Source organism: Grampus griseus, assembly GCF_964374135.1.
Source record: "Grampus griseus genome assembly, chromosome: 7".
NCBI lineage: Eukaryota > Metazoa > Chordata > Mammalia > Artiodactyla > Delphinidae > Grampus > Grampus griseus.
Window position 1 is genome coordinate 69,605,858 of NC_139001.1, and position 25,333 is coordinate 69,631,190.

At 36.3% G+C, this 25,333-nt stretch overlaps 1 protein-coding gene across 9 annotated transcripts in view; it reads right to left on the minus strand.

Moving 5' to 3' along the window:
- SLC4A10 (solute carrier family 4 member 10) overlaps positions 1–25,333 on the minus strand; it is a gene marked incomplete at both ends in the record, with an annotated part of 310,037 nt that overhangs the window by 141,352 nt on the left and 143,352 nt on the right. For all 9 annotated transcript variants that reach the window (XM_082658203.1, XM_082658200.1, XM_082658202.1 and 6 more), the window contains 2 exons: positions 489–627; positions 20,966–21,112. In XM_082658203.1, the coding sequence (XP_082514329.1) occupies positions 489–627; positions 20,966–21,112 (286 nt within the window). The remainder of the gene's footprint in view (positions 1–488; positions 628–20,965; positions 21,113–25,333) is intronic.

The following is a 25,333-nucleotide window of genomic DNA, read 5'->3' on the forward strand; positions in this document are numbered from 1 at the left end:
TTTCTTAAAAATTATTTTTAAAAACCACTATGTTTAAATGTATATATATCCTAGAAACACATTACAAAATATTTTTACCCTCAACAAATAGTAAATAAATTCAGGACACCAACTAAAGTCTCTTATAATGTTTGCCCTTTCTTTTAAAAAGTCCCATATAATATCACCAGCTGGGGCACAACCTAGCAGTTGAAAAGATAGAAATAAATTACTGTTAGATATCTACTGTTTTCCTGATGACACGCAAATTATGCTACTGTTTAAGACTGTGGCTGCTGCTGGCTCTGCATCACTGTTTACTATAATTACAGCCTTCAGGTTTCATCCTGACCCATATCCCATTATAGGATATGCCCAGGCCAGATAAGCAATTTCAGAAACCAGTAGCACTGATGGATGTTTGCAAAATTGTGGCATTAGATATCTCTCTTTCTAATAGCATGAAAATTCTTTAGTATACCTTCATCCTTCAACAAAAAAATCCTCACCTGGCTGTTTCTCGCCATTCAGCATCCTCACCTTCACGCCAGCAAATCTCATCCAGTTCCGTAAAAAGGTCATGAGGAATGTGTTCCTCATCATCATCCTCAGTTCCAAGAATAAACTGTACCCGCTGTGATGGGGTGTCTATGGAAATCAGAGACATGAACATGCATTATCATGACTTGCAGCTTGAAATGTCCCGGTCACCGCCTTCAACACCACTCCAAACTCACATCTCCCCTGCCCCCCACACTGCAGCAGGCAGCCAGAGTAGACTTGGGAAATTAAGACTAAATTTGGCATTATATTAAGTCTAGTATAATGCGGGATCATAAATATGTAAAATGTAAATATGTAATGTATCTATATTATCAAAGATAAAATCAAATGTGATGATTATTTTGGATTACATATAACATCATGGAAACTATTTCTACATCTCTCTTATACACACACACATTTTCTTTCATCACATATGCTACATTTTATGGTAATATTCATAAGAGTAGACTATGATAAAATTCACTTATACTAAAACTGTGCTGAATATAATTCACCAAAGAACTCCCTTGTGATGTTTCTTTGTAGTCACAACCTTATCCCTCTCCTAACCCCTGGCAACCACTAATCTGGTCCCTACTGCTATAGTTTTGCCTTTTCCACAATGCCATATAAATGGAAACATACAATGTATAGTTTTTTGAGACTGTTGTTATTCACTTATCATAATGCCTTTGAGATTTATCTGTGTCACTGAATGTATCAGTAATTCCTTCTTTTTATTGCTGAGTAATAGTCCATTGCAGGAATGTACCATAGTTTTCTTATCCATTCATTTACTGAAGGGTATTTAGTTTACAATTTTTTCAATTATGAACAGAAGTGCTATAAGTATTCTTGTACAGGTTTTTGTGTGAACATAAGTTTTTATTCTCTAGGGCAAATACCTAGGAGTAGGATTGCTGGGTTACCTGGTAAATGTGTTATTCAATCAATACATTTGTGATGAAAATTATAAAACTTTATTGAATGATGTAAAAGTAGACCTAAATAAATGAGTAAGTTTATATTAATGGGAAAGCCCAATAGTGGAAAACCATCTTATAAATTCAATGTTATTCCAATAAAACATTTGGTATTTTCAAAGATTTTTTAAAACACAAAAGAATGAGTAAATCAGTAACAAGCAACAGTGATTATTGAAATCTATAATATTAAATACTTTGTGAAAATAAACCAATTAATCAGTAACTTAAAGGGTTAGGTTATAATTAAGTCACGACTGAGGATTTCAGAAGTCAAAAGTGAAAAATATACATATTACATAAAACGTAATATAGTGTCATACTTTCTGTTCAATATATAATTACAGCCTTCAGGTTTCACAAACAATATATGTTTGTGATGGGGCCCTAGCCTCTTCCTATGTTATTAGCCTTACCTTCTGCCACTCTTACCCTTGCAATTCCATTCTGAGTACCTTAGCCTTCTTTCAGATTTTTAAAAATACTATGCTCCTTCCCACTTCAGGACCATCGCACATACTGTTTCCTCTAGATCTCCCATATATCTTTCAGCATCTACTTCACTGTAATATGCTTCAGCAAGCCTACCTAATCAGCCTCATAAAACACAAACACACATATAAGCACACTCGTATGCAATAATTAAGTCAGGCACCTGTTATCTTAACTCATAGCACTCTATACTTCTCCTTGCTATACTTACCTCAATTGTCATTTAAAATTTACTGTTCAATAACAAATTAAATACTTTAAATAGAAAATATTTCCAGCTGCCAGAATTAGTCTCTTAGAAGGAATTAGGATCTAGTTCCTAAAGAAGAAATTATGCATGCAAAAATACTTTTCAAATTATAAAGCATTATATAAATATTATTAATGATGACTGATGCTGATGCTAGTGGTAGTGGGGATGGTTACAATGAAAATATAGGCCTGTCAAATAGAGAGGTTTAGAATTAAAGCGCAGAGAATGAGAAAATAACAGTGCCGTTAATTAAAAGAGGGTTGTAACATGGGTAAGCCTTGAAGGCACTAAGTGAAATAAGACAGCGAAAGGTAAATACTATATGACCTCACTTACATGTGGAATCTAAAAAAAAAAAAAAGACAAGATGAAACAAAACAATAAAACAAAACAAAAACACCGAACTCATGGAAAAAGGGATCAGATTTGTGCTTACCAGCTTTGGTGGGGGAGGGGGGCAGGGAACTGGAGGAAAATGGTCAAAAGGTATAAACTTCTAGTTATAAGATAAGTAAGTACTAGGGATGTAATGTACAACATAATGACTATAGTTAACACTGCTGTATGATATATAGGAAAGTTGTGAGTAGATCCTAAGAGTACTCATCTCAAGGAGACATTTTTTTCTTTTCTTTTTATTGTATCTATATGAGATGATGAATGTTAACTGAACCTATCATGGCAGTCATTTCACAACATATGTAAAGCAAACCATCATGCCATACACCTTAAACTTATACAGTGAGGTATGTCAATTATTTTTCAATAAAACTCGGGGAAAAAAAGGCTTGTCAGAATGAGGAGCCAGTATTGTAGGCTGAGCACAAGAGGCATCTTTTAGATATGCTGAGTTTCGGGTGATTATGGTTCAAACATATAAAGATGGTCACAGGAAAGGTGGATATTTGATTCTGGAAAAGACGACAGGGTCAGAGGTAAAGACATGGGTTGCATTTAACTAGAGAAGTCATTTGATTACAATGGGTGAGGACTCAAAAATGAAAGAATAGAGAAGACTCAGCATCAGGGGAATAATAAGGTTTAAGATTTAGGATAAGGAAGAGTTAAAAAAATCAGAAGAGGGGCTTCCCTGGTGGCGCAGTGGTTGAGAGTCCGCCTGACGATGCAGGGGACACGGGTTCGTGCCCCGGTCCGGGAAGATCCCACATGCCGCGGAGCGGCTGGGCCCGTGAGCCATGGCCGCTGAGCCTGCGCGTCCGGAGCCTGTGCTCCGCAACGGGAGAGGCCACAACAGTGAGAGGCCCGCGTATTGCAAAAAAAAAAAAAAAAAAAAAAGTCAAAAGAGGATTAGGTAGATATGTAAAAGAATTTATACATTAAACAAATATATAATGAGCACCTTCCATTGGTCAGGTGAATTAGACAGATATAAACAGAAAAAAACCCTCTGCCCATATAAAGCTTACATCTGATGAGAGAGTAGTACAACAGTGGTCAAGGTAGAAAAGGATTTCAAGAAGATTAAGAAGTCAATAATGTCAGATGCTGTAGAATCAATGAGGAGAACTAGGTGTAACAGGATTTGGACAGCTTAATGTTCAATAGCACTGGAATGTCAAAGACCATATATTACTTTTACAATCAGAAAAAAAACAAACTATCAATATTTCTTTTGGAATACAGACCATGTTTTCAACAAATGGTTAGTTAAAATCAAACTTACAAAGTTATCTGAGGAAAGCCACTAATAGAATCATAACTGGAAATAAGCAAGTTCCTTTGCAAACTTTCATCTTTTCATTGTTAGCTATGTTACTCCTACTGCTTTAATTACTCACATATTAATTAACCAGGGTCTTAAATACGTTTTTCCTAATAATCAGTGAAAATACTCTCCTTTCTGTAGACCCTGTCCAAAAGTTCTCTATTTTTCAGGCCCTTTCTGGAGAATGGTCAAAAATATGCTGAGAAATATACTTCTTATAACAACAGAACAAGTATAATGACAGAAGTGAATTGGAAAATTCCCTTTTACATATATGATCTTACTGTCATGAAAACCACAGGCTTCATACACAATGACATTTAGATCAAGAAAGCAGATTCATTAGATGTTTACCATTTTGCATTTCTGAATTATAGGTGCTTTTCTTCTTTATCCTTGTTATATTTCAGATAAATCAATATTTAGATTATCTTCTGAAATCATGAAATGATGACAAGTTTAATGTTCCAAGTTGATGTCTCCAGGCTCTTTGCAGGTCAGTATTATTTTCCATCTTCATTTGAACTTTAAAATTTTGCTCATGTTATTTGAATGTCCTACATAATCTATTCGTTTGGATTCCTATATTTTAATTCATTTTATAATTGAAATAATATATTTATTATTAATGCCAATTAGTCTATTTTGTTATGGACTGATAAAAAGAACATTTCAGCTGAAGCATTAAGAACCAACAGGCATTCCTCTCCAAAGGGGACGTGAGACTACATGCAGAACTTACAAACTATGTTCCTAAAAACCTAGTTATTTAACTCTAACTCTTTACCCATGCTAAGGCTATAAAGAGATCATAAGTTGAAAATAGCAGACACATTCTGGAAAGAATTTCTTCAAAGAAAGCTGTAATGTGAGTCCCAAGTTTCCTTAATCCCTTACAAAAGGAGGGGAGTAGTCTGTCCGCCTCTCCCTCAAGACAACTGAGTAGTGCTCTAGGGCATCATGAATTTAACATGTCTCCCCGCAGTGGACTGGGGTATGATTCCTCCCTGAGAAACAAAGTCTGCCTAGCTGCTGATGGCTGAGATTGCTGCTGTGAATAACATGCACTCCAGAATTCACCAGGGTAATGAGTGTGTGCATGTTTTCTGTGAATCATATCTGAGCTGCACCTATGAGACAGAGAGAGTCGGAGAGAAGCAGAGAGACAGAGAGAGAGAGAGAATATGCAAGATAGAGAGAATGTGGAATGTGGGGTCATCTTAGATGCTGTCCAAGAGGCTGCCATGGAGCAATTACAAGACTTTAGCAGGGGGAATCTATCACTATAGCCGAATATCTGGGGGATAAGTAATAAGGCAGAAAAGAGTGCAGGTAAAAGAAAATGAGTCAATTTAAATTCTTGCTAAGCCTAGAGAGTATGACATCAGCTTGTAAGACTACCAGCTAAGTAACAGCTTTCCTGCCCGATTCCACTTAGTTCTTTTCATTTCCTATGCTCCAGATCTGAATGGATCAGAAACTAGAGTTAGAAAGATGATGGAGCATCTGGAAGAAGGAGAAGAAGTTCAAGGTAGGAGGGGAAAAAAACAACTACATTCTCTGTTCTCAACTGGAGCACACCTGGGCAAGAGAGGGAGGCAAAAGGCCTTACAGTTAAAGCAAGTTCAAAGTTTTCACTATTACATGAGACTAAATATTTTAATTACTTATTAGAGGACTTCAAGTTACCTACGAGTGACTAGAAAGGCTGGAGAACCCATCAGAGTTTTCATTCAGGAGCAGAATAACAATTAGATCCACTGAGTAACTACAAAGGGATGGTACAAGCCAGAATAGAGTTACTTTATAATTAAATCCCACAAGTAGTGTTCAGTCAATATAAAAGTTACAAGAATCCTAGAAATGATCATAGTTCTTTCATATTCATAAATGAGTCCTTCAAACTCAAAACTAACAACCTGATCAAAAAATGGGCCAAAGATTTTAACAGGCAACTCACCAAAGAAGATATACAGATGACAAATAAGCATATGAAAAGATGCTCCACATCATATATTACCAGGGAAATGCAGATTAAAACAATGAGATACCATTATGCACCTATTAAAATGTCCCAAATCCAGAACACTAACCACACCAAATGCTGGCAAGGATGTGAAACAACAGGAACGCTCTTTCACTGCTGTTGGGAACGCAAAATGGTATAACTCCTTTGGAAGACAGCTTAGCAGTCTCTTACAAAACTAAACATACTTTTACTATATGGTAGAGCATTGCACTCCTTGGTATTTACCAAAAGGAGTTGAAACTTATGCCCACCAAAAGACCCTGCACACAGATGTTTATAGCAGCTTTATTCATAGTTGCCAAAACTAGGAAGAAGCCAAAATGTCCTTCAGTAGGTGAATGGACAAATCTATTATGATTCACACAGACAATAAAATATTATTCAATGCTAAAAAGAGACAGTAAGCCATGAAAAGACATGGAGAAATCTTAAATGTATATTAGTAAGTGAAAGGAGCTGATCTAAAAAGGCTACATACTGTATGATTTCAACTATATGAAATTCTGGAGAACTACGGAGAGAGTAAAAAGATCAGTGGTTGCTGGGGGTGGTAGTGGAATGAATAGGCTGAGAACAAAGGATTTTAAATACTCTGTATGATATTAGAATGACAGATATATGTCATTATACATTTGTCCAAACCCACAGAACATACAACACCAAGAGTGAGCCCTAAGGTAAACTATGGTTTTGTGCATGATTATGATGTGTCCATGTAAGTTCATCCTTGGTAAAAGAATGTACCATTCTGAGTGACGTTAATAATGGGGGTGGCTGTACCTGTGTGGAGCCAAGGAGTATATGGGAAACCTCTGTACCTTCCTGTCGATTTTCATGTAAACCTAAAACTGCTCTAAAAAATAAAGGCTTTTTTTTTAACATCTTTATTGGAGTATAATTGCTTTACAATGGTGTGTTAGTTTCTGCTGTATAACAAAGTGAATCAGCTATACGTATACATATATCCCCATATCCCCTTCCTCTTGCGTCTCTCTCCCACCCTCCCTATCCCACCCCTCTAGGTGGTCACAAAGCACAGAGCTGATCTCCCTGTGCTATGCAGCTGCTTCCCACTAGCTAGCTATTTTACATTTGGTAGTGTATGTATGTCCATGCCACTCTCTCACTTTGTCCCAGCTTACCCTTCCACCTCCCCGTGTCCTCAAGTCCATTCTCTACGTCTGCATCTTTATTCCTGTCCTGACCCTAGGTTCTTCAGAACCATTTTTCTTAGATTCCATATATATGCGCTAGCATACAGTATTTGTTTCTCTCCTTCTGACTTAACTTCACTCTGTATGACAGTCTCTAGGTCCATCCACCTCACTACAAATAACTCAGTTTGATTTCTTTTTATGGCTGAGTGATACTCCATTGTATATATGTGCCACATCTTCTTTATCCATTCATCTGTCAATGGACACTTAGGTTGCTTCCGTGGCCTGCCTATTGTAAACAGAGTTGCAATGAACATTGTGGTACATGACTCTTTTTGAATTATGGTTTCTCAGGGTATATGCCCAGTAGTGGCATTGCTGGGTCATATGGTAGTTCTATTTTTAGTTTTTTAAGGAACCTCCATACGGTTCTCCATAATGGCTGTATCAATTTGCATTCCTACCAACAGTGCAAGAGGGTTCCCTCAAACACCAGCATTTCTTGTTTGCAAATTTTTTGATGATGGCCATTCTGACCAGTGTGAGGTAATACCTCATTGTAGTTTGGGTTTGCATTTCTCTAATGAGTACTATTGTTGAGCATCCTTTCATGTGTTTGTTGGCAATCTGTATATCTTCTTTGGAGAAATGTCTATTTAGGTCTTCTGCCCATTTTGGGATTGGGTTGTTTGTTTTTTAGAATTGAGCTGCATAAACTGCTTGTATATTTTGGAGATTAATCCTTTGTCAGTTGTTTCAGTTGCAAATATTTTCTCCCATTCTGAGGGCTGTCTTTTCATCTTGTTTATGATTTCTTTTGCTGTGTAAAAGCTTTTAAGTTTCATTAGGTCCCATTTGTTTATTTTTGCTTTTATTTCCATTTCTCTAAGAGGTGGGTGGAAAAGGCTCTTGCTGTGATTTATGTCATAGAAGGTTCTGCCTATGTTTTCCTCTACAAGGTTTATAGTGTCTGGCCTTACATTTAGGTCTTTAATCCACTCTGAGTTTATTTTTGTGTACAGTGTTAGGGAGTGTTCTAATTTCATTATTTTACATGTAGCTGTCCAGTTTTCCCAGCACCACTTATTGAAGAGGCTGTCTTTTCTCCATTGTATATTCTTGCCTCCTTTATCAAAGATAAGGTGGCCACATGTGCGTGGGTTTATCTCTGGGCCAAAAAATAAAGTCTTAAAATACAGGGCATCCCAGTTTTTAAATTGTTTAATTGTTCCCACCAATGTGCAGCACTATATCTTATATATGATTACATATATTCAAGAAATTATAAGAAAGGAAAAAGAAACTACTTTTATATAGCATATTTGCTGCAGGCATTAGTAAAGCATTTCCTTTTAAGAATGTTAATATATGAGATATGGTTTATTGCCAAATATTTTAAGAAATTTGTCAAACTAAATTTTATAGCAAAACGAATAAGAATTGAGTCAATAGCCAAGTCTCCTGCTTAACAACCTCTTCAAAAGAATATGCCAATTTCCTAGATGTAACATGAATGTTGATTTTGAAATGAGACTGATGGATTTCCATAAATATCAAATGTGCTTAAGGAAATCACAGTGCAGCATATACATTTATGATTTAATTTATCTGAAATAAGAAGCTAGTATTATATTTTTCCTAAAAGTATACTATCTGGATTATAGTAATATATACTAAACCAAATCACATCAGAGTCAAAAGAAATGCTTCTTGACAGCCTGTTACCTCTGTGGCTGGTTCTTCTGGACCAAAAAAAAATAAAAAATAAATAAAGTCAGTGCTTCAAACAGCCGTAAAAAAGAGCATAAGTTGTAATTTTAGAGTTACACTAAGAAATCAATTAAATTTTTCTATTAGACCTACCCAGTGTGACCAGACATAGAAGTTTTGTGTTTCATGACAGCCTATTCTAACAACTCACTCACTTCTCAGAAACCAATCCCAGAGTAGCCATGCCTCAACATTGGTATTGTTTCTCATTCTTTTTTTTTTTTTTTTTTTTTGCAGTACGCGGGCCTCTCACTGTTGTGGCCTCTCCCGTTGCGGAGCACAGGCTCCGGACGCGCAGGCCCAGCAGCCCAGCGCTCCGCGGCACGTGGGATCCTCCCGGATCAGGGCACGAACCCGCGTCCCCTGCATCGGCAGGCGGACTCTCAACCACTGCACCACCAGGGAAGCCCGTGTTTCTCATTCTTTTGAAACAATTTCTCTCATCACTGTTTTCAATGACTTATTTCAGTTTACTCTGTATCAGTAATCTGGGTATCTATAACACTTACCATGCATCCAACCCCCCAAACTCAAGTACTATGTGCAGGAAGCTTGCATTTAAGACTTATTAGTATTTCCCCTAATAAAGCATGAGGATCACTCATCACAACATAGTCATTAAATAAACATGAGGAAATAAGACCCTCATAGTTACGAATAAAGAGGATTTGAAAGTCTGAGGTAGGGCATCATATGTTTAAAAGACTTCTCGAAGACACAATGATAACAGCATAGGAAATAATAATTTATTAACGTAGGATAATCTATTCATGGACAAGAGGTATTGTATTTGGTTTTTAAACAACATATGACTCCATGTATCTGGCTTTTCATTCTTTAGAGTAGAAATGATTTTATAGGTATTAGGTTATGCTCACAAAGTCTTTTTATGATCATCCCATCAACATACTTTTAATGTCTTAAAGAGAGGCTCAGATTATGTTTCAATACAGCAAATATTCAAAATGTGTTATTCAATGACTTTTTAAATATCTATGCAACTTAAAATTGTATGACATAAATCATGTAAATTATAGTAATATCACAATCAGAAAGAATTTTTCTAAGCATAAATATTTCTCCTATTTTGATAGGTATTTTACTTACTTTTAAGATAGCCACTGAAAACATAGATCATTGTAATACAAACTGTAGCTAAGACTATGATAGATTAAGATAAGGTTCTGTTTCTGTATTTAGTAAAATATATAATGGAAATAAATTACAGCATGGAGAAAGCTGTACTAGGGAATAAGGGTCTCAGCCTCTTAGTACCTCTTCTGGAATTTGTAGATACATCAAAAGACACCATTAAAAGAGTGAAAAGATAAGCCACAGGGCTTCCCTGGTGGCGCAGTGGTTGGGAGTCCGCCTGCCGATGCAGGGGACGCGGGTTCGTGCCCCGGTCCGGGAAGATCCCACATGCCGCGGAGCAGCTACCCGTGAGCCATGGCTGCTGAGCCTGCACGTCTGGAGCCCATAACAGTGAGAGGCCCGCGTACCGCAAAAAAAAAAAAAAAAAAAAAGATAAGCCACAAATGTGAGATAATTGAAACATGAAAAACCAACAAAAGACATGTCCATAATATATAAAGAACTTCTACAAATCAAAAAGAATAAATGATCCAATTAAAAAAAAAACAAACAAGCATAAGACCTGAATAGGCACATCATAGAAGAGGCTATCCAAATGGCCAAAAAAGCACATGCAAAGTTACACAACCTCACTGGTAATCAAGAAATGCAAATTAAGATAATGACATACCATTATGCCCCTCATTAGATGGTTAATGTTAACAGAATGAAATTGTCAAGTGGTAGTTAGAATGTAAAACAACATATGCTCTCACACTTTGCTGGTGAAAGTGTTAATACGTACCCTATTTTGGAAACTGTTTGGCATTACCTACTAAAGTTGAAATACACATATCTTATGACTCAGCAACAAATAATTTCATTCCTAGGTATGAGAAATGCATATGTGCACCAAGAGACATATACAAAAATGTTCACAGCACTGTTCTTCATAGTATCTCCAAAAATTAAATAACCTAAATTTTCATTAATAGTAGAATGCATGGTTTATACAAACAAATGAGCACTGTACAATAACGAAAATGAATAAACCAAAGCTACAGCTAAAAACATTGGTGAATCCCACTAACAACACAATGTTGAACAACAGAGACACAAATACCTCCTGCATGACTTTGTTTATAAAAAGTTCAAAAACAGGCAAAACACCCAATGTAAGAAGACAGACTAGAGATCCTTTTGGGGAGAAGGGAGAGAGTAGTGACTGGGAGGGAGGACAAAGGGGGTTTCTGGAGTGCTAGCCAAGACAATATTTACACAGATGTTTCTTTGTCATAAATCATTGAGTTGTACATTTATGTTTCTATGTTTTAACATTCATAAATACTTGTGTTATACATTACATAAAATAATTTTTTAAAAAACTCATTGATATTCTTATATATCAGCCAATTGGGAGTTAAATAGGAACAGGAAGCTATTGCCATCAATAAACAGATTTGAAGTTATGTTTTCTGTATTTGCTTCATTCTTCCTAAAATGTGTACACAATTTATCATCTAAGAATGGAAAAATCCCAGGTCTAATTCAAGGGTTGTGCTAATTTATACAGTACCTTTGAGTACCATATTTTAAATAAGCATTTAGTAAAGTAGATGTCTTTAAGATTTATTTCTAGTGCTTATAGATTAATTATAATTTATATACTGTTGTCATCTCTCCTGTTACATTCTTTGTTGGGAGGCTGAGGAGCAAATTAACATTAAAGTGTTCTGAATTTCTCTCATTATCTTTTATATTTTCACTGACTTCAAGCTAATGCTTCAAACTTATTTTTAAACAACTCAACCATGTTCCTGGTTGAAAATATAATTTAAAATTATATAAAGTGAATGAAAGACAATATTAAAAATAACAAGATGCAAAGTTTTAGCAGTATTCTGTTGTCAGGGAATTGATTACAGTAGGAAGAAAAATTAATCATCACAATCTTATACAAACAATTTTGTTAAGCACAGTAACAAAAGTAGATTGAACTTATTTGCAGGCATCAAAAGTTTTGTATAATCAAAGTATCACCACCACCATAACGACACAGTCAAAAAGCTGGGTCTGGGCTTCCCTGGTGGCGCAATGATTGAGAGTCCGCCTGCCGATGCGGGGGCCGCAGGCTCATGCCCCGGTCCAGGAGGGTCCCGCATGCGTGGAGTGGCTGGGTCCGTGAGCCATGGCCGCTGAGCCTGCGCGTCCGGAGCCTGTGCTCCACAGTGGGAGAGGCCACAGCAGTGAGAGGCCCGCGTACCGCAAAAAAAAAAAAAAAAAAAAAAAAAAAGCTGGGTCTATCTTTGGACTCACCTAGAAATCACATTCCAACCATGAGATCTGGTGGACTAGACCCAGCCATTGCAGGCCTGTGACATGAGCATAATCTCTTTGGCTACAGTAAGGCCTGTTCAGTTTTCCCTGGATGCAGCACTGATACAACCAGGTTCCTAACAACACTGCCTTACATGATTGGGTCATATAATAAAGTGGGATTCTGTGGATGTTTCTCATATATTGGAATGACATTTTTGAGTGCCAAAATTCAAATATTTACACTAAAATCTTTTTGTTAAATTGATCCTTGCTCCAGAAATATGGGTCCAAATTATTCCGTGTCTTCATAATCCCATACTCCAATTTACAATATAAAAGCTCCAGGATCCCAGCAGAGGAGCCTGATGCTTCCTTACATTCTCTTCTATCTCATACCTCTTTGAAGTTGAATTTTTTATAATTTTAAAGCACCTGTAGGAATGTCTTCCAAAGATTTTCTTTGAAATCTTTCCAAGTACAATAAGTATTTCTTAAGTTGTCAGAAATTTTCTTCGAAGGCTTCAGCATAGTAATCTCATATATTCACACTATGCTGAGTATCAAAGTCCAAATCAAGTGGGATGGTGTCCATAACATGGTTTCAGTCTCAGCATGTAACTGAGTACTTGATTATCAAGGCACTTAAACTGACTGTGGAATAGGAACATAGGCAGATTATTAGTCCTGAAGAAACTTTAAAAAGTGAAATATAGGAGGTTCTACTGCTTAGCGACTACTAGGGTGCCAAACCTTTGTCCCTGATAAAACAGATCTTAGGTCTAAATGGCAATAAAGATACTCAGATGGTTGGTGGAGGAAGGAAAAGGTGGCATCCAAAAATAGTGGCTGACACATCAGTGGCAGAATCTGGGCTACCTGGCTTATTGCCAAGTTTCCCAAATAAAGAGGCAGGACTTTCTTAAGATAGATCAATGGCTCTTGATCCTAGCTGGATATTAAATCACCTGGGATACTTTTTAAAAATACCATGACCTAGGAAAATACCCAAGATTAATTAAATAAAAGTCTTTGAGCATCAATATTTTTTAAAAGCTCCTCAGATGAGTCTAACATACAACAAGATGTGACAAGCAATATTCTAGAGTTTGTCCAATTTTAATGTGCATGTAAGTTACCAAAAGTTATTGCTAATACACAGATTCAGATTCAAGAGGTCTGGGATGGGGCCTAAGATTCTGCATTTCTAACAAGCTCAAATGTGATGCTAATATTGCTGGCTCATGGACCACACTTCTTTTCTTTTTAAAATTTAACATTCTTTATTCGATAAGAACATTTTAAAATTCTCTTTTCTTCTACTTAATCCCTTGTTATTGAGTCCCAGCCTTTCAGCTGACTCTGACCTATTTTCTTTATAAAGAGCAGTAGTATAAATGTTTTTGACCATGAATGCCATTACATAGTTTGCACCATCATTCATCATATCCTTACCACTCCCTTTTGTTTTAGTCCAGCCAGTTGTCCCACTTCTGCTACTTGAGTCCAACCATAATAGGTATTTGTGCTATTCCTGCTCCAGTGTCTTTCATTTTTTTAAACATCTTTATTGGAGTATCATTGTTTTACAATGTTGTGTTAGTTTCTGCTGTATAGCAAAGTGAATCAGCTATATGTATACACATATCCCCATATCCCCTCCCTCTTGCGTCTCCCTCCCACGCTCCCTATCCCACCTCTCTAGGTGGTCACAAAGCACCGAGCTGATCTCCCTGTGCTATGTGGCTGCTTCCCACTAGCTATCTATTTTACATTTAGTAGTGTATATATGTCAATGCTATTCTCTCACTTCATCCCAGCTTACCCTAACCCCTCCCCGTGCCCTCAAGACCATTCTCTACTTCTGCATTTTTATTCCTGTCCTGCCCCTAGGTTCCTCAGAACCACTTTTTTTTTTTTAGAATCCATATATATGTGTTAGCATACAGTATTTGTTTTTCTCTTTCACTTCACTCTGTATGACAGACTCTAGGTCCATCCACCTCACTACAAATAACTCAATTTTGTTGCTTTTAATGACTTAGTAATATTCCATTGTATATATGTGGCACATCTTCTTTATCCATTCATCTGTAGATGGACACTTAGGTTGCTTCCATGTCCTGGCTACTGTAAATAGAGCTGCAATGAACATTGTGGTACATGACTCTTTTTGAATTATGGTTTTCACAGGGTATATGCTGAGTAGTGGGATTGCTGAGTCATATGGTAGTTCTAGTTTTAGTTTTTTAAGGAAGCTCCATACTGTTCTCCATAGTGGCTGTATCAATTCACATTCCCACCAACAGTGCAAGAGGGTTCCCTTTTCTCCACACCCTCACTAGCATTTATTGTTTGTAGATTTTTTGATGAAGGCCATTCTGACTAGTGTGAGATGATACCTCATTGCAGTTTTGATTTGCATTTCTCTAATGATTAGTGATGTTGAGCATCCTTTTATGTGTTTGTTGGCAATCTGTATATCTTCTTTGGAGAAATGTCTATTTAGGTCTTCTGCCCATTTTGGGATTGGGTTGTTTGTTTTTTTTGATATTGAGCTGCATGAGCTGCTTGTATATTTTGGAGATTAATCCTTTGTCAGTTGCTTCGTTTGCAAATATTTTCTCCCATTCTGAGGGTTGTCTTTTCGTCTTGTTTATGGTTTCCTTTGCTGTGCAAAAGCTTTTAAGTTTCATTAGGTTCCATTTGTTATTTTTGTTTTAATTTCCATTTCTCTCAGAAGTGGGTCAAAAAGGATCTTGCTGTGATTTATGTCATAGAGTGTTCAGCCTATGTTTTCCTCTACGAGGTTTATAGTGTCTGGCCTTACATTTAGGTCTTTAATCCATTTTGAGTTTATTTTTCTGTATGGTGTTAGGGAGTGTTCTAATTTCATTCTTTTACATGTAGCTGTCCAGTTTTCCCAGCACCACTTATTGAAGAGGCTGTCTTTTCTCCATTGTATATTCTTGCCTCCTTTATCAAAGATAAGGTGACCACATGTGCATGGGTTTATCTCTGGGCTTTATATCCTGTTCCATTGATCTATATTTCTGTTTTGTGCCTACTGGCACAAAATCAACATACTGTCTTGATTACTGTAGCTTTATAGTATAGTCTGAAGTCAGGGAGCCTGATTCCTCCTGCTCCGTTTTTCTTTCTCAAGATTGCTTTGGCTATTCAGGGTCTTTTGTGTTTCCAAACAAATTGTGAAATTTTTGTTCTAGTTCTGTGAAAAATGCCATTGGTAGTTTGATAGGGATTGTATTGAATCTGTAGATTGCTTTGGGTAGTATCGTCATTTTCACAATGTTCATTCTTCTAATCCAAGAACATGGTATATCTATCCATCTGTTTGTATCACCTTTAATTTCTTTCATCAGTGTCTCACAGTTTTCTGCATACAGGTCTTTTGCCTCCTTAGGTAGGTTTATTCCTAGGTATTTTATTATTTTTGTTGTAGTGGTAAATGGGAAATGTTTCCTTAATTTCTCTTTCAGAGTTTTTGTCATTAGTGTATAAGAATGCAAGAGATTTCTGTGCATCAATTTTGTATCCTGCTACTTTACCAAATTCGTTGATTAGCTCTAGTAGTTTTCTGGTGGCATCTTTAGGATTCCCTATGTAGAGTATCATGTCATCTGCAAACAGTGACAGCTTTACTTCTTCTTTTCTGATTTGGATTCCTTTTGTTTCTTTTTCTTCTCTGATTGCTGTGGCTAAAACTTCCAAAACTATGTTGAATAATCGTGGTGAGAGTGGGCAACGTTGTCTTGTTCCTGATCTTAGAGGAAATGGTTTCAGTTTTTCGCCATAGAGAACAATGTTGTCTATGGGTTTGTCATATATGGCCTTTATTATGTTGAGGTAGGTTCCCTCTATGCCTGGAGAGTTTTTACCATAAATGGGTGTTGAATTTTGTCGAAAGCTTTTTCTGCATCTATTGAGATTATCATATGGTTTTTATCCTTCAATTTCTTAATATGGTGTATCACACTGATTGATTTGCGTATACTGAAAAATCCTTGCATTCCTGGAATAAACCCCACTTGATCATGGTGTATGATCCTTTTAATGTGTTGTTGGATTCTCTTTGCTAGTATTTGGTTGTGGATTTTTGCATCTATGTTCATCAGAGATATTGGCCTGTAGTTTTCTTTTTTTTGTTACATCTTTGTCTGGTTTTGGTATCAGGGTGATGGTAGCCTCATAGAATGAGTTTGGGAGTGTTCTTTCCTCTGCTATATTTTGGAAGAGTTTGTGAAGGATAGGTTTTAGTTCTTCTGTAAATATTTGATAGAATTCGCCTGTGAAGCCGTCTGGTCCTGGGCTTTTGTTTGTTGGAAGATTTTTAATCACAGTTTCAATTTCAGTGCTTGTGATTGGTCTGTTCATATTTTCTATTTCTTCCTGATTCAGTCTTGGCAGTTGTGCATTTCTAAGAATTTGTCCATTTCTTCCAGGTTGTCCATTTTATTGGCATAGAGTTGCCTGTAGTAATCTCTCATGATCTTTTGTATTTCGGCAGTGTCAGTTGTTACTTCTCCTTTTTCATTTCTAATTCTGTTGATTTGAGTCTTCTCCCTTTTTTTCTTGATGAGTCTGGCTAATGGTTTATCGATTTTGTTTATCTTCTCAAAGACCCAGCTTTTAGTTTTATTGATCTTTGCTATTGTTTCCTTCATATCTTTTTCATTTATTTCTGATCTGATCTTTATGATTTCTTTCCTTCTGCTAATTCTAGAGTTTTTTGTTGTTCTTTCTCTAATTGCTTTAGGTGTACAGTAAGGTTGTTTATTTGAGCTGTTTCTTGTTTCTTGAGGTAGGATTGTATTGCTATAAACTTCCCTCTTAAACTGCTTTTGCTGCACCCCATAGGTTTTGGGTCGTCGTGTTTTCATTGTCATTTGTTTCTAGGTTTTTTTGATTTCCTCTGTGATTTCTTCAGTGATCTCTTGGCTATTTAGTAGCATATTGTTTAGACTCTATGTGTTTGTATTTTTTACAGTTTTTTTCCTGTAATTGATACCTAGTCTCATAGCATTGTGATGGTCCACACTTTGAATAGCAAAGTTTCTAGAACACTGGATCTCAACCTTGGTTGCACATTTGAATCACCTGGGGTATTTTTTTTTTTTAAGAAGATGTTGTGGGTAGGAGTTTATTAATTTATTTTATTTATTTTTGCTGTGTTGGGTCTTCATTTCTGTGTGAGGGCTTTCTCTAGTTGTGGCAAGCGGGGGTCACTCTTCATTGCGCTGTGCGGGCTTCTCAGTGTCATGGCCTCTCTTGTTGCGGAGCACAGGCTCCAGATGTGCAGGCTCAGTAGTTGTGGCTCACGGGCATAGTTGCTCTGCGGCATGTGGGATCCTCCCAGACCAGGGCTCGAACCCGTGTCCCCTGCATTAGCAGGCAGATTCTCAATCACTGCCCCACCAGGGAAGCCCTGGGGTATTTTTTAAAAGTACTTATGCTTGGGTCCCACCCACAGAGATTCTGACTGGTATGGGATTTGGCCACCAAAATGTTTTTAAATCTCCCAGGCGTAGCCAAGGTTGAGGACCACTGTTCTAGAAAAACTGACATAATGTATCCACCTATGGAAAAAAAGAATAACATGACAGAGGCAGAAGGAACAGCTTATTTTTGTTTGTTTACTAAATATTTCTAAGTTCATGTGAATGCCACTTATTTTCTCAAATATTAGAAGTATTTAAGAAACTCAAAGTAACCATTAAAGCTTATTCCAACAGATATTCCATTCCCAGAGTCTAAGAGGGAATCTCCCCTAACTATAAACAGATGAAGCTGGAGTAAGAGAAATCTACCCAGTTGTCTCTTTGTTATATTCCCAGACTCTACTTCATGAAACAAAAAACACTGAAAATGTGGGGGACACTTTCACACCTCCTCTTCTGCCCACTGACTCAGAGATGATCATCCTTCTATCATGCTGGTGCAGGATACCCAGAGTACTTTTCTTTACACACTCCCATCAATCATTCTACCTCTGGCAGAAGTACATGGTATTTGGGGAAGTTTGATGCCCATAATTATACACAGTGATGGAGACGAAGAACACACTAATGGCAGTGCCTCTCTAAGCCGCCTTAGGATATAGCTGGACACATATAGTATGGATATATTTTGCCTTGGAAAGTAAAAAGAAGTATTTTCTTTTACTTGGTGAGTAAAAAGAAAAAAACTGGCAGCCTGTAAAAATACTATAAATCAAAGGAAAGTCAAAATAATCTTTATGGCCCAAAAGAAGATGATACCTCTGAAAATTATCTACTTCAGAATCAAAAGAAAATGTCCAGAACTACTGGGGATCATCAATAGACTAAAAACACAGACTCTATCAAGCAGGAAAAACAAACACTAATTAGGAAAGGACAGGAGGAAATGTAAAGAAAATCAGATGAGATAAGAAAGAAACTTAAAACTAAAGATGCAACAGCAAAATCAAAACCCCTAATAGAAGTAGTAAAATGCAGAATCGATACTGCAGATAATCAAATGAATAATGAGAGACTAACTTTAAGCTACCAAAAAAAGGACAACAAGCAGATATCATAAATCCAACATGCAGATATAATTCACAAAGAAGAGACCAAAGTAAGTGGAACAGAATCAGATAAGACAGGAAAATATTCTCTCAGTGGAAAAATATCAGTGTATGCAGATTGGAAATGCTTTTTAACATACTCACCATTAGCAAGTTTTCTTAAATAAAGGGACATAAAAAATTGTCTATAAGCATTCAAGCTTAAAAGACATAAACTTAAAAAATGAAAAAACAGAGAGACTACAAATTTCTCTTCAATACTTAGCAAAACCAGATATTAAATAAAGCAATGTCTATAGAGTTTTAAAAGTAAAATTGTTCCCCCAAACTTCATATGCTAACTTACCTTATATCTGAATACAACTGTATGGGGAAATGTGTGTTTGAGGCAGTTGGAAGGATAGATGATGAGAATAATCCAGTTGAGAAGAAGAAGTAAACTAGATTATAAATTGTATAAATTTCAAGGTGGGAGGGAATAGGAGATAAACATAATTGAAAAGAAAACTTCCTTATTGCATTATGAGGAAAAAACAGTTGCAGATGTAGGCATATGTTTATGTTTGCATGTTTCACAGGAGGGAAGTTGAGTGAATTCTTTCTGGTGACATATTTTCCTTTTGAAGTAGAAAGCATCTGCTAGGTGACTGTGAAAAGGGGGGTGTTGGAGAATGGTGAAGAAGATTGAAAAATACTTATTTCAAAAATTGAAAACATTCAGTAGAATTGGGAGGAGGTGTTGAAGGTCCACTTGAGTAATGAATTAATTTATTTACTTTTTGGGTTTTTTTTTTTCTTTCTTGGCCACAACATGAGGCTTGAGGGATATTAATTCTCTGACCAGGGATCGAACCCGGCCCCGGGAGTGAAAGTGCCAAGTCCTAACCACTGGACCGCCAGGGAATTCCTACTTGAGTAATGAACTTAAATGGTTACAATCTGCCCTGTTGAATGACTATGTCCTGCAGAGCATGCCTACTTGGGAAGGCAGGGAGAAAGTAGGGACATGGAAGAACCTAACATAAATCTGGTTTTTAAAAATGGGGGTAAAGGTATGAATAAAACTAAAACAGGGAAATTAAGGTATTTAGAATATTAGCAAAAGTACTACTAAAATTACAGGGTATGAAATCAGAATAGGATCAGGAAATAAAGATAACATGGATAGAAAAAAAAGTAGAGAGGTCAAGTAGTTGAACAAGCAAGTAAGGAGTGAAGCTGTGGTCAGAGAGCAAAATGAATGAGTAAGTGAACAAGGTGCAGTGAAGGAGGTCATAGGACGTGGGAAGGTCAGGAAACTGGAAGTCAGGTTCTTAATTATGTCATGTACATAGGCTCTCACGGCACTCAGGAATTGTTAACAACTTCCATATCACTATACTTTGATATTCTATATATAGTTGACCCTTGAACAATGGGGGATTAGGGGCACTGACCCTCTTCACAGTTGAAAATCCACGTATAATTTATAGTCAGTTGTATCCGGTTCCACCATCCATGAATTCAACCAACCACAGATAATGTAGTGCTGTAGTATTTGCTACTGAAAAAATTCATGTATAAGTAGACCGTTCCAGCTCAAACCTGTGTTGTTCAAGGGTCAATTGTATACTTTTAAAGGAAGAATATTCAAAACAGTAGAAAGTTCACATCCTAAGAGTGAAATTCGGAGAGCATCTACAATAGTGTAACTGGGAACTTAATAAAGGCATTTCCCCTTGGATTTTCAAACTACTTAGAGCAATGACTATTATTTGTACAAATTATCATGAGTTAAGACAACTAAGTTCTACTACTTAAGTGTATTTCCTCCATCACAAAACTAAGCCAGTCCTCACCTTCACAAAGCAGATGCACCAGAGAAAAATAAAGATTAAACATTCTTTCTCCCGCTTCTCCCCAATCTGCCCAAATCTTTTATAAAGTTATAAACAACTTTATGAGTGAGGTATCTGCCCAAATCTTTTATAAAGGTATAAACAACTTTATGAGTATTACTGCTAATTATGGATTGTACAAACAAGTATAATATTACAATCATAAATTTAATTAAAACAAAGAGACATTCTTACCAAAGGAAGGTGACTCCCTGCCATCCTCTAGTCCCGAATCTCTCTCTCTGTCTCTCTTTCTGTGTTTATGACCACGATGCCTGTGACGTCGATGGCTTTTTCTTCCTCCCAGGGGCACATGAACTCCAATAAATAGTGTCCGATGACCTTCATCAGAAGTAAATACACAAATTAAACTCTAAATTATTCTAAGGCACAGAAGATGATTATTTACATGTTAATGGAAACCCAATCCAATTCAATTCAGGAAATAGTTTTTGAGTATTTATAATGTGATACATTTGGGGCTTGGCATTGTACTTTGGTACACAGGTCTATCATAAACACCTACAATACTAATTATTTGGTTATACTATATTTTATAACCACCATTAATTTATTAGCTATCATAATAATCTCTCTGTGTCTATTCCCCATAGTTTATAATTATACTTCTTTCATTAACATTTTTTTTTGTTCTATATTCTCCCTACACTCAACTAACTAGTTATCTCACCAGTTCCCTTCCCTTCACGGTTAACTCTGTGAAACAATCACTATCTCTAATAAAACAGATTTCACCAAGGTCCTAGTAATGCCAAATCCCATAGGAGTTTTTTTCAGCTCTATTGTTCCTTTCTGTGGCACTTGATACCATTGACCATTCTTTTCTCTACGATTTAAATTTCTCTTCGTCTTCCTCCTCCTCCTTTTTTTTTTTTCTTCTCATATTGGTTTCCTTTTCTGGCTTTTCTTCTATTTATTCATTCAAGATTGGGATCCCTAGGACTTGACACCAGATCTTTTTCTTAGACTGCAGACTTATATATCCATCCATCCACCTATTAGACATATTTACCTAAACATCCTTCCCACAGGCATGTCAAAGTCAACATGTCCATGGAACTCATCCTTTTCTTTGTCCCCCAAGTAACTATCATCTATCTCAGTAAATGCATCATCTATCCAGTCATCTCAAAGCACATCCAATTTGTCACTAGGTCCTCTTTTACATCTCTTGAATCCATGCTCTCTTCAATATCCCTAGTGCTGCTGTCTTAATTTGGACCCTCATGTCTCACCAGGACTATTAGAACATTCTCCCTAGCATTATCTTTTCTAATTCCATTCTTGTCCCACTTAATCCATCCTGAATATTGATGGCTTTTTTTTTCCAAAATGCAAATCTGCCTACATTACTTCCCTGCTTTAAACTCATTCATTGTTTTCTGTTGCCTATAGGATAAAGTTTTTTACTCTATAAAGCCAAACAATACCTGACATCTGCCTATTTCTCCAGGCAGGCTTCTAAATCCACTCTGCCACACATACTATAAGCCAGTGTGTGCCCTTTCATTCCTGAATTGCCAGGTGTTCTCAAGTCTCTCTTTTACTTAATGCTGCTCTTATTCTTCCAACTATATGAAATATCTTTGACTTTCCTGATTATCTGATGCATACCTAACTCACCTCCCAAGTCTCAGCTCAAGGATTATGAGATCTATGAAATTTTGCATACCTCCTCAGTCTAAATACAGTTGACCATCTTCCTGCTTAGGATCCTCTAGTGCTTAATCATATACACCAAAGCACAATAACCCTTGATTGTAGCTGTTTGCTTACAAGTAGTTTTCTTATGAATCTTCCTTAGGGAAGGCCCATGTGTTAGTCATTTTGTATCTTTAGCACCTTGCACAGTGCCTGGCATACAGCAGATGCCTAACAAATGTTTACTGAAATGAACAACTTATTGAGTGGTACTGTGCTAGGTATCAGGGATACAAATATGAATAAGGCATTATTTTATTCTTACAAATCAGCAGGTTTCAGCCTTTCCAACTTATGTAAAAAGTGGCATTCACAGTGTGATATATTGCTCTGGGTGTCCTCTAGACATACGTATTAGAATCAGCGAGAAGATGTGAACCCATCCCCCCAAACAGACATGCATTAATCTATATACTCAACAAAATTGCAAATTTCCAACATCATTATTTTAAAAGAACTTGGACAATCTAAAATATATACAGAAAAACTTGAAAGAAAAATCACCAGCATTATTTACAATTGCCAAGATATGGAAGCAACCTACATGTCCATCAACAGATGAATGGCTAGAGATGTGATACATATATATATATATATATATATATATATATATATATATTCACAAACATAATATTGAGCAAAAAATATATAATTCCTTTTTTAAGATTTAAAAATAGAATAACTAAAATACATTGTTCAAGGATGCATGCACAGCATGCACACTCAATACAAAAGTCAGAATATTTGTTATTTCTGGCATAAAGAAGAATAGGCGTTGTGACTGGGGAGAGGCACATGAGGAGCTTCTGGGGTGCTAAAAGTGTTCTGTTTCATAATACAAGTTTTTGCTTTAAAAATGTTTATTAAACTTTGTACATAAGCTTTCTGCACTTTTCTGGATGTATGCTTCATTTCACAATTTAAAAAAATTTTAAAGAAACCAAAGGAAAAGAGTTTTAAGACGGGTTCAGTTAGCAGTTTATATGCTATAAAGGAGTCAAACAAGATTAATACTAAAAATTTGCCATTACAGTTACAAATTAATATTTATCTGTAACTTTCTTGAGATCAGTTTCAGTGGATAGGGAAATGGATAAAAATTGAGGAAGTTTAGACAGTGACTATTTCCTAGAGCTAAACTTTAAAGATTGCAGAGGTTTCTAACAATTACTAATTAAGATAACCATTCCTGGACAGACAAAGGTAAGGAGCACCATGCACCAGGCTGGCAAGTCCAGAGGGTCTGCTTGGGAATAGTGAATATTGCCTTTGTTTGTGGAATGTGAATCTGATGGGCAATTGCCAGAAGTAACATCCTAAGAAGTTGCCAAGTCAAGGTAAAAATAAACAATCTGAAACTATATCCAAATATATTCAGATAGGAAGAGGATACCAAGACAACACAGCTGAACTCATGTCTTGAGAACATTAAATGCAAGGAAGACTAGCCTGAAGGAATTTCCTGAGGCAGAATCTTGCAGAGCTGGTTAAAAAGTAAAGACCCATTTGGGTAAATACTATGAGTATAATTGCTGGATTATATGGTAAGCTTATGCTTACCTTTGTTAGAAACTATCAGACTATCTTCCAAAGTGGCTGTATCATTTTGCGTTCTGGGAGCAAAGAATGAGAGTTTCTGTTGTACCACATCCTTGTCAACATTTGGTGATGTCAATGTTTTGGATTTTAGCCATTCTAATAGATGTGTAATGGTATCTCATTGTTTTAATTTGCAATTTCCTAATGACACATGATGTTGAGCATCTTTTCATTTGCTTATTTACCACCTGTATATCTTCTTTGCTGCAATGTCTGTTCAGATCTTTTCCTATTTTTGTAATTGGATTATTTGTTTTCTTATTGTTGAATTTTAAGAGTTCTTTGTGTATTTTGGATAACAGCCCTTCATTAGGTATATTTTGCAAGAGTATTCTCCCAGTCTGTGGCTTATCTTTTCAATCCTATAACAGTGTCTTTCACAGAGCAGAAGTTTTAATTTTAAAGAAGTTCAATTTATCAATTTTTCTTTCATGGATTGTGCTGTATAATGCTGTATATAAAAAGTCATCACCAAACTCAAGGTCATCTAGATTTTCTCCTATGTTATCTTCTAGAAGTTGCATAATTTTGTTTTACCTTTAGGTAAATGATTACCTTTCAGTAATTTTTGTGAAAGGTGTAAGATCTGTGTCTAGATCCTAATCTAAATACTAATTTCCTCACTAGGCATTTGTCCCAGTGAGTTGAAAACTAACGCCCACACAAAAACCTGCACATAAATGTTTGTAGAAGCTTTATTCATAATTGTCAAAAAATGGGAAACAACCAAGATGTCCTTTAATAGGTGAATGAATAAACAAACTGTGGTACATCCATACAATGGAGTATTAATAAACAATGAAAAAAGATATGGAGGAACCTTAAATGCATATTGATAAGTGAAAGAAGTCAATGAAAAAGCTACATACTCTAAGAGGTTAACCAGTATATGACATTCTGGAAAGGGTAGAACTATAGAGACAATTTAAAATATCAGAGATTCTAAGGGTTCAAGGAGTGGGGTTAGGGATGAATAGGTGGAGCACAGGGCATTTTAAGAGAAGTGACACTACGCTGTATGATACTGTAATGGTAGATATGAAATATTATACATTTGTCAAAACCCATAGAAATACAAAAAAAGAGTAAATCCAAATGTCAACTATGGAGTTTAGTAATAATAATCTATTAATATTGTTTCATCAATGGTAACAAATGTACTACACTAATGCAAAATGTGTATAATAGGGAAACTACGTGCAGGGGAGAAAAGGAGCATATGGGAACTCTGTACTTCCTGTG